General features: G+C 41.2%; 1 protein-coding gene across 1 annotated transcript in view; it reads right to left on the reverse strand.

Moving 5' to 3' along the window:
- CCDC60 (coiled-coil domain containing 60) overlaps positions 1-17,684 on the reverse strand; it is a 329,554-nt gene that overhangs the window by 209,813 nt on the left and 102,057 nt on the right. The window contains exons 2-3 of the mRNA XM_077292073.1: positions 17,476-17,565; positions 10,546-10,628 (exon numbers count right to left, since the gene is read on the reverse strand). Of these exons, the coding sequence (XP_077148188.1) occupies positions 10,546-10,628; positions 17,476-17,565 (173 nt within the window). The remainder of the gene's footprint in view (positions 1-10,545; positions 10,629-17,475; positions 17,566-17,684) is intronic.

A 17,684-nucleotide genomic window follows, 5' to 3' on the forward strand; every position in this document is an offset into this window, starting at 1 on the left:
TTAATTATTTAAATGAATAATTTAAAAAAACGGTGTGTGGTCCCCTCCATTTTTGACAACCAGCCTTGCTAAAGCTCACAGCTGGGGGCTGGTATTCTCAGGCTGGTAAGGGGCCATGGATATTGACCCCCCCCAGATGCCCAGAAAAGGCACATCTATTAGATGCGCCAATTCTGTCACTTTGCCCAGCTCTTCCCACTTGCCCTGTAGCGGTGGCAAGTGGGGTAATAGTTGTCGAGTTGATGTCATCTTTATATAGTCAGGTGACATTAAGCCCACAGCTTAGTAATGGAGAAGCGTCTATAAGACACCAATCCATTACTAATCCTATAGTTGTATGGTAAATAAAGACACATCAAGAATAAAGTCTTTTATTTGAAATAACACTAAACACAGTTTTCCTTTTTTATTATTACGCCTAATTCCAGCGAAGCCCTCGATCTCCAGCAATAAAAGTAAAATAAAAAACAACAATATACCATACCTGTCCGGCGTTGTGTCCCAAGCAATAATCCATGTCAGGGGGATAATTGGTTTTCAACCTTGACGGTGCAAAGATATGTCACGAAAACAGTCTCAGAATCTGTGAGATCCGTTAAAGCATTCCAGAGTTATAACCACATAAATTGACACTGGTCAGAATAGTAAAATTTGGCTTGGTCATTACTGTCAAAATTGGCTCAGTCACTAAGGGGTTAATCATGTAAAATACTACTTACATCCATTACTGAAACTATGATGGAAACTGAGAGGTAAAAAATCTATAGTTTTCAGATGCATTTTTATTACTTAGGATTTTCCTTGACATGCTGATAATACAACTAAATTGAAGAGCAGTTGAAATGTTATACTCTTACCTGATCTATAGACAAACAGCAGTTGTCATTCATTATCCCACGTAAAATACACAATATGGCTCATAGAATTGTGCAGTTCATTACGTATATCTTGCTACAATTGCTGTCTAATTAATGTGAGTCACTGGTCCCAGTATAAGAACACTGTCCTTTGAGTATAAAATAGAGAAAATAATTGTAAAAAATGTTTGGAGTAAATTGATTTTTGCCTTCCAGCAAAATTGCAATGATTTTTTTGGGTCTCCTTGGCAACTGATATGACAACATTAGAAGCACGAGTGAGTCAGGTACTCTTAGTGAAAAATAGAGTGCCCCTTAGTATAATTAGGCTTCAATTACGTTATGAGAATTAAAATCAAATGTTTTGCAAAGTAACATGAATTTACTGTCTGCTCCAGTCTCCGCAAAATCCAGAACAGAACATTTATTGACAAAATGTGTGGTCAGTTCCTTGTGTTTCTACATCAGCTCTACATCATTTAGTTACTCATAGCAAGTAAGCAGTCTTCCAAGTGGCTGGTCTTTCTCACAGGACAGGTGCCAGCTGTCCTACAAGAAACTGATTGATGATCCAGCATTTCTGCTCAGAAATAAGACATTGGTCACTTGAATTACAAGGGAAAGCTTAGAACATGTAAATGAGAGAGCAATTAAATACTGAAGGCAAATATACCACGGGGTAGTTGTGGAGACACAGCATCGTATCTTAATTAACCAGACGTCTATTTTTCGCAAGCCAGAAACAACAGACTTATTTAAATGCTGATTTTTGAATTTGTGTGTTTCTTTCTGGTGGGTCAAGAAAACAGACTTTTGATTGTGTAAGCTTGTAATATTGACTTATAAGTTGACATTTGATGTAACAAATTGTGCTCTTATCCTTGATGACTAGTGATGTTTGCTGATATGCTAATTATACATTGTCCATACCAGCCAGTTTGTTGGCATTATAAACAGAGGAGGAAAAACTATGCAAATAGATTAAATAATCAAACAATGTGAGTTGGCTTTCACTATTCTTCCCCTCATTTGTGACTGCTGGATTGACACTTGTTAGTCATAAAAAGTGTATTTGCCTCTGTAGGAGACAGACACAGCCAGAGATTCAGCAGAGACATCCAGAGAGTATCTACAGGACAGCAGCCAATACATAATGGCTCCATCACGATGGACACAGATTTGTCATTCTATAGGATGCCAGCTTAGGGGACCTTGGCCCTAGCTGGAAGAATACAGATTTGCTTCACTGACCATAGCTGAACCATGGATACGTTTGGAGAAAGCCAGGACTGGGAACTATCAGTCGCTTGGCTCCATGGAGATGTTCGTAGAAGACAGGTTATGACCCTCTGGTCAACTGGCCTTGTACCTGAAAGGACTGTCATCTTCATATGCTTGTTGTTACCTCCTCTGTGTGCGTGCCACAGGTGGGGTATTTGAACCTGGAAGATCTGAAGTAACAGCTGCTATTATCTCAGCGAGTCAGCGGAAGGGTGAGACTCCGCAATAGGCACCATCTTGGGTCTCTTGCTGAGACTGTTCTATGTGTTATCGACCTGGTTTGTGGTTCAGTAAAGTATTTCCACACAGTTTACCCTCACCCTGTGTGGTATGAGTAGCGTTACGCCCACTTCAAGAGGAGAGAGGGCGCTTATGTGTCTTTTTTCAAGGAATGTTTTCACAGTTTTTGCTCTATGGCAGGATGCATTATCATCTTGAAAAATGATTTCATCATCCCCAAACATCCTTTCAATTGATGGGATAAGAAAAGTGTCCAAAATATCAACATAAACTTGTGCATTTATTGAAGATGTAATGACAGCCATCTCCTCAGTGCCTTTACCTGACATGCAGCCCCATATCATCAATGACTGTGGAAATTTGCATGTTCACTTCAGGCAGTCATCTTTATAAATCTCATTGGAATGGCACCAAACAAAAGTTCCAGCATCATCACCTTGCCCAATGCAGATTCGCGATTCATCACTGAATATGACTTTCATCCAGTCATGCACAGTCCACGATTGCTTTTCCTTAGCCCATTGTAACCTTGTTTTTTTCTGTTTATGTGTTAATGATGGCTTTCGTTTAGCTTTTCTGAATGCAAATCTCATTTCCTTTAGGCGGTTTCTTACAGTTCGGTCACAGACGTTGACTCCAGGTTCCACCCATTCATTCCTCATTTGTTTTGCTGTGCATTTCCTGTTTTGCAAACATATTGCTTGAAGTTTCTGGTCTTGATTCTTTGATGTCTTCCTTGGTCTACCAGTATGTTTGCCTTTAACAACCTTCCCATGTTGTTTGTATTTGGTCCAGATTTTAGACACAGCTGACTGTCAACAACCAACATCTTTTGCAACATTGTGTGATGATTTACCCTCTTTTAAGAGTTTGATAATCCTCTCCTTTGTTTCAATTGACATCTCTCGTGTTGGTGCAATGATTCATGTCAGTCCACTTGGTGCAACAGCTCTCCAAGGTGTGATCACTTCTTTTTAGATGCAGACTAACGAGCAGATCTAATTTGATGCAGGTGTTATTTTTGGATATGAAAATTTACAGGGTGACTCCATAATTTTTTCCTCAGAATTGAGTGATTCCATAATTTTTCCCCTATGCTTAAAAAAGGTAACCATTACTGAATACCAAATTTTTTGTTCTTGATTTCTTTTAGTGTTTCTTAAAGCCAGAAAGTTGCCATTTGAAATTACTTTAGGTTTGTGCCATGTCTGTGATCTGCTTTGAACATTGATCTGAATGAATATCCTGCAAGGCCGGTGATTCCATAATTTTTGCCAGGGGTTGTATAATAAAATATTATAACATTAAAAGGGGCTGTCTGGCATCTAAAATGCATTTTCTATCTATCCTTACATCCTAACCACTTTTGTAATTTTATATATAACACAACACCCCACATTTCTTCATCGTCATCATACCGACATCATCGCTCAGTACAGGCAGTGGTGCCAGAATAGGAGGACAAGTGATGGCCAAGACCATGGATTCGCTGCACTGATCACTAGCTCACTGCTAGCAAAAACAGGGAAGACTACTGCAGAAACAATGTTAGATCAGCAGGGTAAAGAAGTTTGTAGTGTTTATTTTGTTTGTTTTAGAACATTTGCTTCAATTTTTATTTTCTAACTTGATAACTATACGGGAAAAGATGGGACTTAAAGAGTTTATTTGGTTGCTAACTACCTGCTTGTTGCACCCAATGCCGATCTCTGCTTGCACATAGCAATCTCCTGCAGTGATTATGCGGCTTCTGGCAACATCACATCGACAGAGCAGCTTCTTCTCTTCCACTCTGCTCTGTTGACGGGACGTTACTGCTGATGTCATGCTGACTGATGGTTGGCTCCCTGCTGCCTACCTGCCTAAAGCAAGTCTGCAGCCATGCAGTCCAAGCAAAAATTTGATGACATATTCCCTTTATAATTAGAAGGTGAATTGTATCCCCACTTTTTGGTATGAAAACTCCAACACACAAGTGGAAGATTTTTTCAATTGTTCTGATCATAGAAACATGGAATGTTAGAGTTGGAAGGGACCTCAAATATTTTTGTATCCAACCCAATGCTCAATGCAGCGCAGGATTCACTGATCTCAGGTAGAGCCTCTGTTTGAAGACTTTCATTGAATGAGAACTCACCACCTCTCATGGTAGTCTGTTCCACTCATTGATCACCCTCACTGTCAAAAAGTTTTTTCTAATATCAAATCTGTATCTTCTCCCTTTCAGTTTCATTCCAATGCTTCTCGTCTTGTCCATGTGCAAATGATAATAAGGATGATCTCTCTACACTGTGACATCCCTTCAGATATTTGTGGACAGCTGTGAAGTCTCCTCTTCGTCTTCTTTTTTTGCAAGCTAAACATTCCCAGATCCTTTAATTGATCCTTGTAGGACATATTTTCAAGTCTGCTCACCATTCTGGTAGCTCTTCTCTGAACTTGCTCCAGATTTTCAATGTCTTTTTTAAACATGGTGCCCCGAACTGGACACAGTATTCCAGATAAGGCCTGACCAAGGAGGAGTAGAGGGGAATAATTACTTCATGGGATCTAGACTATATGATTCTCTTAATACATCTGAGAACTGCTTTTTTGCTGCTACATCACACTTTTGACTCGTGAACTCTGTAATCTATTAGTATACCCAAGTCTTTTTCACACGTGTTTTTGCTTAGTCTATTCTTCACATTCTGTAGATTTAATTTTTGTTTTTCTTGCCCAAATGTAGAATCTTGCATTTTTCCATGTTAAATACTATTCTATTAGATGTTGTCCATTATTTAAGCTTATCTAGAGCCTTCTGAATGCTTTCTGTCTTCTCTAGTGTTATCCCTCCTAGCTTTGCATCATCTGCAAATTAGATTAGCTTACCTTCAGTTCCCGTACCTAGATAAATTATAAAAATGTTGAATACTTGGACGGTGACAGAACCCTCTAGAATATCGTAATGCCGGGTGCAAGTGCCCACATTTTGTCCCCTAGAAAGTAATAGTGACCTGTTTGCCCCTTTGACAGTCACAGTAACCTGAGTTCCCCTGTAACAATAAGTGTCCACTTTACATTTAATAAAGTCCCGAGTCTCCCCCCTGTACAGCTACTCTATACACAGTATAATGCCCCCTCACTGTATATATACTGACCTCTTAGTATCTCCCAAACTGTCTGATGGCTCCAACACTGTATGATGACCCCGTCACTGTAATCTCCACTCTGAATGATGCCCCCCTAGATGGCCTCCATATAGTATAATACACCAGATAGTCCTCAATATAGTATAATGCACTCCCATTAGGCCTCCATATAGTTTAATGCACTCCTCATAGGCCTCTATATTATATAATGCACTCCCCATATATAGACTCTATACAGTATAATTCACTTCCCATAGGCAGACTCTATATAGTATGATGCACTCCCCATAGGCAGACTCTGTAGTATAATGCACTTCCCATAGGCAGACTCTGTAGTATAATGCACTCCCCATTGGCAGACTCTGTAGTATAATGCACTCCCAACAGGCACACTCTATAGTATAATGCAGTCCCCATAGGCAAACTTAATATATAGTATAATGCACCCCCCTATAAGCAGACTCTATATAGAATAATGCACCCCCATAAGTAGACTCTATATGGTATAATGCACCCCCAATAGGCAGACTCTATAGTATAGTGCAAAACCCTCATAGGCAGATTCTATAGTACAGTGCAGTCCCCCCATAGGAAGACTCAAATATAATCAGATTCTAATATAATGCAGCCCCCACAGGCAAACTGTATAGTATAACAGAGCCCCCCATAGGCAGACTCAAATATAATGCAGCCCCCCATAGGCAGACTCTAATATAATGCAACCCCCTATAAGCAGACTCTAATATAATGCAGCCCCCCATAGGCAGACTCTAATAAACGTAACCACTTAGGTCTCTATAGTATAATGTACCTCCATAAAAAATTAATAAATACAATACTCACCTCTCTTCCTTCTGGTTCCTCCACTGTTCCAAGCTCCCGCACATCTCCGGACAGCAAGTGCCGAATAGTGACGTCATCGCGCCTGCTGTCAGTGTCTGCGTCAGGGACATCAGATGCTGACAGGCGGATGATGGGAAAAGGGAGCATAACGCTCCTTCTCTCATCAATGCGGTCAGCAGTATCGGCATGTAGCTGACACAGTTGAACCTGCAATGATGAGGGGGGGCCCACAGCAGGTGCCAGGGACCAAATGCTGGCACCGGCCATCCCGCTTGCTCAGGGGCCCCATAGCGACCGGGTGGCAGTGCAAGGAGAAACATTTTACGGTAGTGCAGGGAGAATCTAACTGTATCTACATGCTGCGCACGCTGATACAGTTACTGTAGCCTAGCAATGGGTGGGCCCCCTCAGAGCACGGGGCCCGAGGTGACAGCCCCCTCTACCCACCTGGTACCTACGCTACTGAACCACTCATACACCTATCATCCATGAGGGGTGGTTGCCTAGTATCCTAAATGCATATGGATAAGGCTTGTACAGGGCGCCAGTCACGCAGATACGTGTAGTGTACAGTGACTGACTTACAGGCTATTAGTCATGCCCACACTATTAGACCAGACAGTCAACACCAAACGGCCCAACTGCATAGAATTGAAAAAATATGTAATTAGATAAATAAAATGTTCAAAATGCCAGAGGTATCAGTCGATATTTTGACCAAAATTTCCAAGATCGCTACCAATCTCAAAAGTCCTCATTGACCAGCAAGTTCATAAATTCAAATTAAAAACAAAACAATGTAAAAGTACACAAAATTCAAAAAGTATCACAAAAAATGGGCAGCACACCTAATCAAATAGTATGGGCGTAAAAGTCATCAAACAAAGCCAAGGTGACCTCAATATGGATGGTCCCTAACTGTGGGCACATGGAGAGGGTGACTCATTGGAGATAGGGATTATCTATATTGAGATCACCCTATCTTGGTTGGATAGACTTTAAGCTTTTTGATAAAACAATGTCAGCTCTGTAAGTGCCTCACATTTTTTATGTATCTAGCTATTCTGGATGGTCTAGTCTTCGTTATTTAGAGCTTTTCCATTTTTGCGATATTTTTTAGTAGTTATCCTAGTTGGGAGGGGAGACTTTAAATGCCAAAACTGACTTTAAAATGTTTCCCTTAGGCAAATCACCCTTTATAATTATTTCTCTATCAACCAAAATCACTATGCAAAGGATGAAACACCCTCAGCTAAAAAGGCCAATCAACTTAAAAGACAAACAGACTTTGTTAAAAGCCAGAAACCCTTGACATTTTCGGTAAATGACTTTCTCGGCTTTAATAAAATAAAGAGTACAAAGGCCCCAAAATATTAGTATCTATTAACGAAAAGATTGCGACGGTGCTTGTACACTTTAGTTGTAAACTATGGGAATGGATATATACTGCTAGTCTGTGTGCAGATATATGCACAGTTGATTTTGTTACAATTTATTGTAATATGTTGCATAGCATACTGGGATCTCTAGCTAACTAACTGCCCATCAGATTATATTTCTCCAATAATGCGTATACTGTATAATTGTTTTCTGGATCACACCAGTGTATCTCCACTTTCGGCCAAGACTTTTGCACCACCCTGATCCAGACGCCACTGCATACCAAAGATGTCGAACCAGGCAGGAAAGGGTGAAACTTTTTGATCATCTCTGTAAGGACAGACAGGTTCGGAGAATTGACATGTCCTCTTTATAGTAAGATCTCGGCCATGCATGAGGTAATGCTAGGGTTTGTGTAGATTGTCCAGATAAGCTCATCTAAACTAAAAAGGCAATTCTGAAATGTGCATGGGGGTGGGCACATCTCAAGGGAGTCCCTGCCATATCTGAACATATTACCCATTATATTGTACATTTCGACCAACTATTTGTACTACTCTATGTGATACTTCCACTCTCTTATAAAATCATTATTGTTTTTTTTTGGTCTTTATCATTACAGTTTGTATTTGCATTATGCGGTCTACATTTACTATATTATAGCTCGTTCTCTAGCTCATTCGTGTACAGCCTACCATTAGCTATCTTCGGCTGTATGTACTGTATAACACAACAAGTTCCCTTCGCCCCCAATATTGTCTATACACAAACTTTGTAAAAAAAAAAATCTTAATCTTTTTGATGTGTACCCTCTTCTTATTGTTATGTTCACTGCACACCAATTCTTTTGATCAATAAAATATATAATTTCTATGCCGTGACATATTGACTTATTAAGCTATTCATTTTTTTTTGTTTTGTTTACATATTCCAGATAGGCTCAGTAAGCAAAACTAAAAAAAATCTGCAACAAAATGCAGTGAACCACAATCTGCAGCCCTTTCCCTTGCAATAGGAAATTATTATAGTGAAAACATGTATGGAAGAGAGATTACCGGCACTTAATCCATGGCTGAAGCAGCTATAACTGACCTATTTCGCCTGTCAGCAAAACACAATCAGCCATCGGAGTACAGGATCATATCAAAAAGAAGCATTTGTGATTGTAAACTCAAAAGTAAAAAAAAGGTAGCACTCACCCTTCGATTGAAAGCTTTCCTTTATTTAATTATGGAACAAGAGCTTCAGCAGGAGAACAGTGGAGAACTACTGTGAACGACGGCTGTTTCGCGCACATGGCGCGAAACGGTCATCATTCACAGAAGTCCTCCACTATCCTCCCACTGAAGCTCTTGTTCCATGATTAAATAAAGAAATTATTACAGTGTCTTCTCTGCCGTTATCTTGATAGTATCAAACTTCGCGTTGCTGGTCTTTCTCTTTGCCTTGTTCCTTCTATTCTTCCGACCATGGTGTCCTTCTCCAATGATAGCTCTCTTCATATGATGTGTCCAAATTAGGCAAGTCATACAGTAGCTTGGTGATCCTTTCTTTGAGTGACATATCTGGCTTGATGTGAGAAAATCTGTACAAAATCTATGACAAGCAAATTTTTCTACAGATTCTTTGGTGAAAAATTTGTATCTAAACGTACCAGATGTTTACTTCCACTAATCTTTGGCGTGTGATATCTCTAGGGCTTATTATAATATATATGATGCAAATGAAAAAGAATAAAAAGACTAATACCACCTTACTCTAACAAGCTGAGCTGTTAGGATGGTGACTTCCTACGTCTCGATCATGCACTCCTCTGGTCTGTTCAAGACTATTTTTAACCTTTATGGAATAAAGCTGGTTTCTATATTTCCTCAGATTATTTTATTGGCCTAAGTTCAAAGAAGAGAGTTAAATTTCCTCGTGTATATTCTAGGATCCCATATGAATGATGTGTTCCTGTGGCAGGTGGGCACACAAAGTTTGATCGAAATATGTGCTAAGAACCTCAGATTTGTATATGTAGGAAAACGTAATGTTTGTTTGCATTTGTGCTGTAGTTACATCAGATTTGAACACATTCATTTTAGGACTCATTCACGTCAGTTTTTCCCATATGAGTGCTATTTGTGTTTTTCATTCATAGCACTCATACCTATGATAGTCTTTGGAGTAGTTCACATGTACGATTTTTATCTCAGACTAAGTGATCGGCACAAAACCACGCAGATTTGCTTCATCTTGATCGGAGTGTTGGATCAAACTTATGTGCAGGCATTGCAGGACCTTACGTATCCATGAGTACGACCACTAGCATCTAGCTGTCACTATATTAGTGGTCGTAACCATGGATACCTAAGATCTTGCAATGCATGCACATGAGGAAAGAGACATAGCGAATCAAAAAAACTATACTACTTTTCTAATTGGAGGTATTTGCTAATATTATTATTAGTACATCTACTACATATTGGGAGAGGATCTTGGAGATGGGAATACGCCTTTTAGATTAAACCACACGGTGTAGACGACAAGTGGTCCTTTGTCTGTGTGTCTATGGCAGTGTGTCTGCATAGAATGGTACAGCATAAACTGTACTGTTCATAAAAGTTAAGAGTTTATAGTAATGAGCTTAATTTAGAAAGTGCTTTGATGAAATTTCTCTTTTAGAAAAAGTAGACGTGTTTGATGATTGTTCTGGCACGCTGTGAAAGATATAGGAAAAACCAAACACCGTGTAACTAACATATATAACAATGAACTATGAAGGTAGCGGTACATAATACCCCACTGGGAGACATTTCTACATACGTTACCTGGTGTGGCTGAGCTCTTTATTAAAGCTGCTCGTGTCCTTTTTTCTATGCCTCAGATACACAGAGGGGTCGGTAGACTCAGTCTTAAAAAAAAGAAAGGAAACTAGAGCTTAAAAATGAAAATATCTAAAACGTGAAAAATAGACAAGAGATTTTAGATTTGTGCACATGGGAAGCGTTGTGTAACCGCATGCTGTTAAGCGAACTGTCCCTCTCAAACATGCCAACATTTTTTTTCTCAAACCTTCTAAATGAATGTGTGGGAAAAATAAAATCTTCCATGTTTTGCACATGAAATCTTACCACACATCATAGCACAACACGAACCGAATGCATATTGTAAGCAGTGTGCACAGTTCATTTCCATGGCTTGATTCTCATGGACTGGTTTTGGAGGATTTCTTGTGCATTTTTCTTTTCAAATTACAGATTTGCCCCTCCTTTCCTTTTCTCTTGGATCAAGATTTCCTGAGATGAGCAGTGCAAAAAGTCTGGCGTTGCTCAAACTCTGTGTGCAAGAATGTATGGAATGCATATATGCAGGTAAATGGGTATTGCAAGAAAAACTAATGCATTCAAAAAGGTTAAAGAGGTTGCTCCCTCTCAGTAAATTAATGTCCCTGGTTGCAGGTTATTATAATAAAATGAACGGCGCTTTTCTCACCTCCCTTGGTTCCAACACCCAGTGTCCGCTGCTGATCATGGTGTCTGGCATTGGCTGCGGCACTATCACATCGACAGCCAATGAGTGAGCTCAGCCGTTCTGCCAATATACATATATATATATGGATTGCCCCCTTCAGAGCCACTGAGCATACAGATTGGCTATCAATGGACGTTGATAAGACACTGGAGAATCGGCAGAGACAAGGGGACTCGGGACTCAAGTACAGCGTAGTGTTTCTTTACAATAGCTTACAACTGGGGACATTCATATACTAAAAGGGAAAAACCTTTCAAGCTATGTTCCCCAAGATGAGTTTTTTACATTGCGTATTTTCGAAAACATGCAAGTAACCCATTTTACTTACTGGGTGCAGAAAATCTGCAATATCAATAACTCACCAATCGTGTGAATGTAGCATAAGGGCTTAAGACGTTAGTCATAGAGTGAATGAACCCAGATAGGTGTACGCCGTAAAAACCTCTGTCTTCTCATGAATTTGCAAAACAACAAGAAATTGTGACAGGTTTCATTCAATGGAATATTATATGGACACGTTCACACGTTCAGTATTTGGTCAGTATTTTACATCAGTGTTGTAAGCCAAAATCATGCGTGGGACAATCAGAAGAAAAGTAGAATAAAAACATGTCATCAGTTCTCAATTGTTCACCAACTCCTGGTTTTGGCTTACAAATACTGAGGTACAATACTGACAAAATACCGATAGTGTGATAGTGTGGCTGTAGACTTAGGCCGTGATCATATGCAATATAATATGCAGCATATGTTATCTGTGGTGAAGTGGTCTGGTGACATGTTTGCATAAAAGGATGAGAAAATTCCAGGGAAAAAGTGCAACTGTGGAGAAGTCCTCATAACATTTTGAACTAATTTGATTTTTAGGTATTTTCATTTTTTTTGCCAAATTCATTATGGCTTTTGCACCATTTTTAATTTTTTTTTATGTTTGCTTTGTTAGTGTGGTTTTGGTTATCCAGATATTCATGGCTAATTCATCATTTGATAAAGTAGAAAAAGCTGTCTATTTTTCTGGAGTTAAAGACTAACATGCGGCATTGTAAAGATTGTTGAAAAGGTCATGCAGCTTTTTATAAAAAAAAAAAAAAAAAAAAGTGCAAAAAAAGGATCTTTGCATTTGGTCCAAATTTTTTAAGCATCGTGCGCCATTTTGATAAATTTGGAGCAAGATCTGCCAATGTAAAAACAAAAAAAACACAAAAATTTAGCTTGGTTTAAGTTGGTATGCATGAGGCACAGAAACACATGTTCACATTGGCCATAAAGCATACAAAACCTACAAGAAACAAGATGAGCATATAAGTAACTAGTTATTTACCGTATTTTTCGGATTATAAGATGCACTTTTGTTCCCCAAAATTTTTGGGGAAAGTGGGGGGTGCGTCTTATAATCCGAATCTGTGTGATGTGCTGTAGAGGAGGGGAGGTGGCTCTGAAGTGGTGTCAGGGGCTGGAGTGGGCAGGCTGGGGGCTGCAGAGACAGAAAGAGGTCCTGTGCTCCCGCTCATTAGCCTCATGTGATATTCACTGCACCCGCTGTCCATCACCTCGGTGCTGAAACCGCACCGAGTTGCTTGACAGGGGAGCAGTGCATATTACATGTGCCTGCACTCCCCTCCTACCATCATGAATATGCCCCCCCTGCAGGCACACACATGGCCCCCCCAGTCACTACATGCCCCCCTGCAGGCACGCACATGATAAAATAACACTTAACTCACCTTCCGATGATGGCTCCGTGCTCCCAGTTCCTCCTTGGCTCTTCCTGTGTCTGTGCCCATATCCGATCATGTGATCGGCATAGCACAGTGATGTCATCACTGTGTGCCCAGGTCACACGATCTGATTCCTGGGAAACAGGAAGTGCAACCGAGGAGCTGGAAGCATGGAGCTATCATCGGACGGTGAGTTAAGTGTTTGTTATTTTATCATGTGCCTGCCAGCAGGAGGGCATGGAGTGACTGGGGGGGCCATGTGTGTGCCTAAAGGGGGGCATGTAATGACTGGGAGGCCATGTGTGTGCCTGCAGGGGGGCATGTAGTGACTGGGGGGCCATGTGTGTGCCTGCAGGGGGGCATGTAGTGACTAGAGGGGCCATGTGTGTGCATGCAGGGGGGCATGTATTGACTGGGGGCCATGTGTGTGCCTGCAGGGGGGCATGTAGTGACTGGGGGGCCATGTGTGTGCCTGCAGGGGGAATGTAGTGACTGGGGGGGCCATGTGTGTGCCAGCAGGGGGGCAATGAGTGACTGGGGGGCCATGTGTGCCTGCAGGGGGGCATGTAGTGACTGGGGGCCATGTGTGTGCCTGCAGGGGGCATGTAGTGACTGGGGGGGCCATGTAGTGACTGGGGGGCCATGTGTGTGCCTGCAGGGGGCATGTAGTGACTGGGGGGATATGTGTGTACCTGCAGGGGCATGTAGTGACTAGGGGGGCCATGTGTGTGCCTGCAGGGGGGCATGTAGAGACTGGGGGGCATGTGAGTGCCTGCAGGGGGGCATGTAGAGACTGGGGGGCATGTGAGTGCCTGCAGGGGGCATGTAGTGACCGGGGGGCCATGTGTGTGCCTGCAGGGGGCATGTAGTGACTGGGGGGGCCATGTGTGTGCCTGCAGGGGGGCATGTAGTGACTGGGGGGCTATGTGTGTGCCTGCAGGGGGGCATGTAGTGACTGGGGGGCCATGTGCATGCCTGCAGGGGGGCATGTAGCAACTGGGGGGCCATGTGCGTGCCAGCAGGGGGGCTTATAGTTATGGGGGGCCATATCTAGGATGAGATGGGGGCAGTGTGCCAGCAGCACAGGGGGGCAATGTGCCAGCACAGGGGGGGCCATGTGCCAGGATGGGGGTTATATAGAAACCAGGATGAGGGACATTTATATGATTTGTAAGACGGACACTGGTATTATAAGACAGACCCCCATTTAACATTACATTTTTTTTTGTCTTTTTCATCACCAAATTTGGGGGTGCGTCTTATAATCAGGTGCGTCTTATAAAGCAAAAAATAAGGTAGTTACCGCAGAGTTTTTGCTCATCTTGCTTCTTGTAGGTTTTGTATGCTTTGTGGCCAATGTGAGCATGCATTTCTGTGCTGTATGTGTAACAACTTAAACCAAGTTCAATTTTTGTGTTTTTTCTTTGTATTTTTGCATTCTGTGCAAGCTGGGGTGTGGCCTCCCTCTCCTGTGCAGGAAATTACATTTAAAGGCTTCCCTAGGCTGGTGTCCATAGGTTGGGACCTGGTCCTTTTGTCTGCCCTTATTCACACCCTGAGATCCATTCTGACACATGGTAAGGTTTTTAATATTAGGCAGTGTAGGACCGTCCCGATCAGAGTCACCTTGTCAACAGTGGGATGGCTTTTAAGCTATTTTTGATCAAAAACAGTATTACTAAAACCCTGTGATATTTAAATGCACTTTTGCTTTTTAATTATTTAGTTACAGCAGGGTTTTTGCTCATTTTGTTTCTTGTAGGTTTTGAATGTAAAAACAAAGTCAGAATGCAAATGATGAATTGAAGCCTAAGAAAATGAAATATTTCTTTTTCAAAGATTATAGAGTTTGGAACCTCCTGTATCATGTATGTGTGTCTGGATGTGTCCCAACACTTAGCAGTCCACTAAGCACTGCATCAAGCAAACAGAACAGGGAGAATAGGCAGTCGGTATTGCCAATGATCACTGTCCATCAGAGATAAATGCTAGCTGTATCGTGTATTAACCGTATTGCTGTTAGAGCCGCCTGGAATGCAATTTGATTCCCTGGAGGCTTTTCTATGACAAATGACATTGATAACAGAGCAGCAAAAATGACAAGCAGGAAAGAGCATACAGAATTTCTGCAAGAAAAAAATATCCGTAAAAAGAAGTGAAATGGGGCTTTCATTAGTGCACAAACATTGTTGTATTACTTCATAGCTTCCTTCACTTACACAAAAAAATCACACAAACTCATGGTATCGGTCACGTTACTGCGATCCCCACACATTATATCTAGCCACACTCACTAATACCCACAGAGAAAAGCTGCAGTCAGCAGATATAAAACTGTATTCTACACCACCAGTGGCAGACATACCATCGGTGCAACCGCACAGGGGCCAAAGAGGTACGGGGGTCCCTGCATAATGATGAGCTATTGAACCACAAAGGGCCCAAATCCTGTTCGTTCCCAGTGAGCACCAGGATGGCAAAGAACGATCCTACAGAAATAATTCGATCAGTTCCACCATCATTTTTCCTCTACCATTTCAATATCACACCAGAGGAGCATTGAGGCTTAAAAGTCTAATCACCTTGGCATGTCAGGCTTGACATTTCAGTCTCCGCAAGGAGAAATGATACCCCTTAGATCCCGGTCAGACACCAGAGAAAAAATGTAAACACGCTCTGCCCAAATATATGTGGACACACTAGTTTTATACCATGTTTTGACTTTACATAGGGCGTGGGCGGCTGGGGAATTGACAAAGAAAAGTAGAACATTTTTTAATTTGCACAAAAAATGGTGATTTTTCAAGGGCTGTTGACAACTTTCGAAAAATGGACTGACAGATTTGTTAGAATTTTAGGCCATAAAAAGTGGCCTAAATTACAGCAGTACTGTACTTCAGTCCAAGACTGGAGAACATTTTCTGATTCTGGTGCATGGTGGCCAAAAAATGTGCCAAACTTATTAACAGGTGTATGCCGGCTAGTTAATTTGAAGCATCTTACTCAGGAAGACTCTGGTCAAGGGTACAAAAAATGGGATATTAATGAATTCCCTCTTAGGCTATGTGCTTGCATTATAATTTGCAGTTGATTATTTAGCACTAAAAACAAGAGCCTTGAGAAGAAAAATGCTATGAAAAAGACGTGCGTTTTTGTCAGGTTTACAGAAGCGTTTTTTCTTGTATTTTTTCCTTGCTCATTTGAATGGGTAAAAAACTGGGAGAGAATTGACTAAGGGCCGGACACAGATCTGCAGGAGAATCTGCCTCCAGAGGGAATGTTACCAGTTACCAGTATGATTACTACCAGTGTGATGTGTGATGGCCACGGTCTGCTGTCCTGATCTCACTGCAGAGCTGTGTGCGATTATACCTGACATATCTGCAGGTTCCTCTCAGTTTTGATATCACAGGTAGACAGGGTTGTAATATTGATGCAATACAGCAGAGCTGTGAGAGCTGCAGCTGTTAATGTGTTTGTTATGACACAAAGTTCAGTTCTGCTGTTCTGTGTTAGTTACATGTATCACACTAGTAACACATCCTTTCATTGAAAATAACCTCTGGTGGAGGAGTCTCTAAAAGGTCCCTTTAGCCAATATATGAAAATATTATTACTATTAAAGACCTATGATAGTTGGGGTCCTGTTGGAGATTTTGCATTGGAATTCAAAAGCTTCAAGTTACGCCACTAGTAACTCTATGATTAGTGAGTAGACTATATGGACCAGCATTGGCCGTGCACTATAACTGCTCCATAGGAAGCCATTTTCACAGTAATCTTTCAGTGGACTTTCTATTTTTTAAATGACAGCAAATCATCAGAAATTAATAAAATTGTGAAGTGTTTGTAAAGAATCAATGAGTGGAGCTGTTATAATCTCTTTCAAATACAGCCTGTAAGTACTGTTCTAAAGCTAGTTAGCTAGTCCTAGAAAACAATCCGCCCAACTCTAATCATAACTAGTGATGAGCGAATATACTCGTTACTTGAGATTTCTCGAGCATGCTCGGGGGTCCTCCGAGTATTTTTTAGTGCTCGGAGATTTAGTTTTTATTGCCGCAGCTAAATGATTCACATCTGTTAGCCAGCATAAGTACATGTGGGGATTCCCTAGCAACCAGGCAACCCCCACATGTACTTAGCCTTGCTAACAGATATAAATCATTCAGCTGTTGTGATGAAAACTAAATCTCCGAGCACTAAAAAATACTCGGAGGACCCCCGAGCGTGCTCGAGAAATCACAAGTAACGAGTATATTCGCTCATCACTAATCATAAACTTTCAGTGGACTTTTACATAGTCGGACCATACCTCTGTAAGCCTGTGACTTCATATGGAAGTATACAGAGGCTGCCATATTATGGAAGTATTCTCATTAATAAACGGCGGAGGAGTCCCTGACGCTCCCCAGCCACAGGGGGCTACGTCTGCAGCTGTACAGCCCCCTGCACACAGCTCTGCATATGGGTTTATCTGGAGAAGAGGAACAAGTTGTAAAGCCTCACCATTCTGATCAGTGCGGATTTAGAGGACGCCTCCAGTACGCTTTCTCCAGGCATTTCTTTCCCAGCATCAGTCTCTTCTGGTTTTGTATCCTAGAAATAAAGTTTACAATACCTTCTGTATAATTTACTGATAGCATTATCCAGTAACTAAAAAGTCCATAATTATTCAGAGAGAAATAGAGCAGTAACAGACGGTAAGGTTAAGCAAC

The sequence above is a fragment of the Ranitomeya variabilis genome, chromosome 1 (assembly GCF_051348905.1).
Source record: "Ranitomeya variabilis isolate aRanVar5 chromosome 1, aRanVar5.hap1, whole genome shotgun sequence".
Classification (NCBI taxonomy): domain Eukaryota; kingdom Metazoa; phylum Chordata; class Amphibia; order Anura; family Dendrobatidae; genus Ranitomeya; species Ranitomeya variabilis.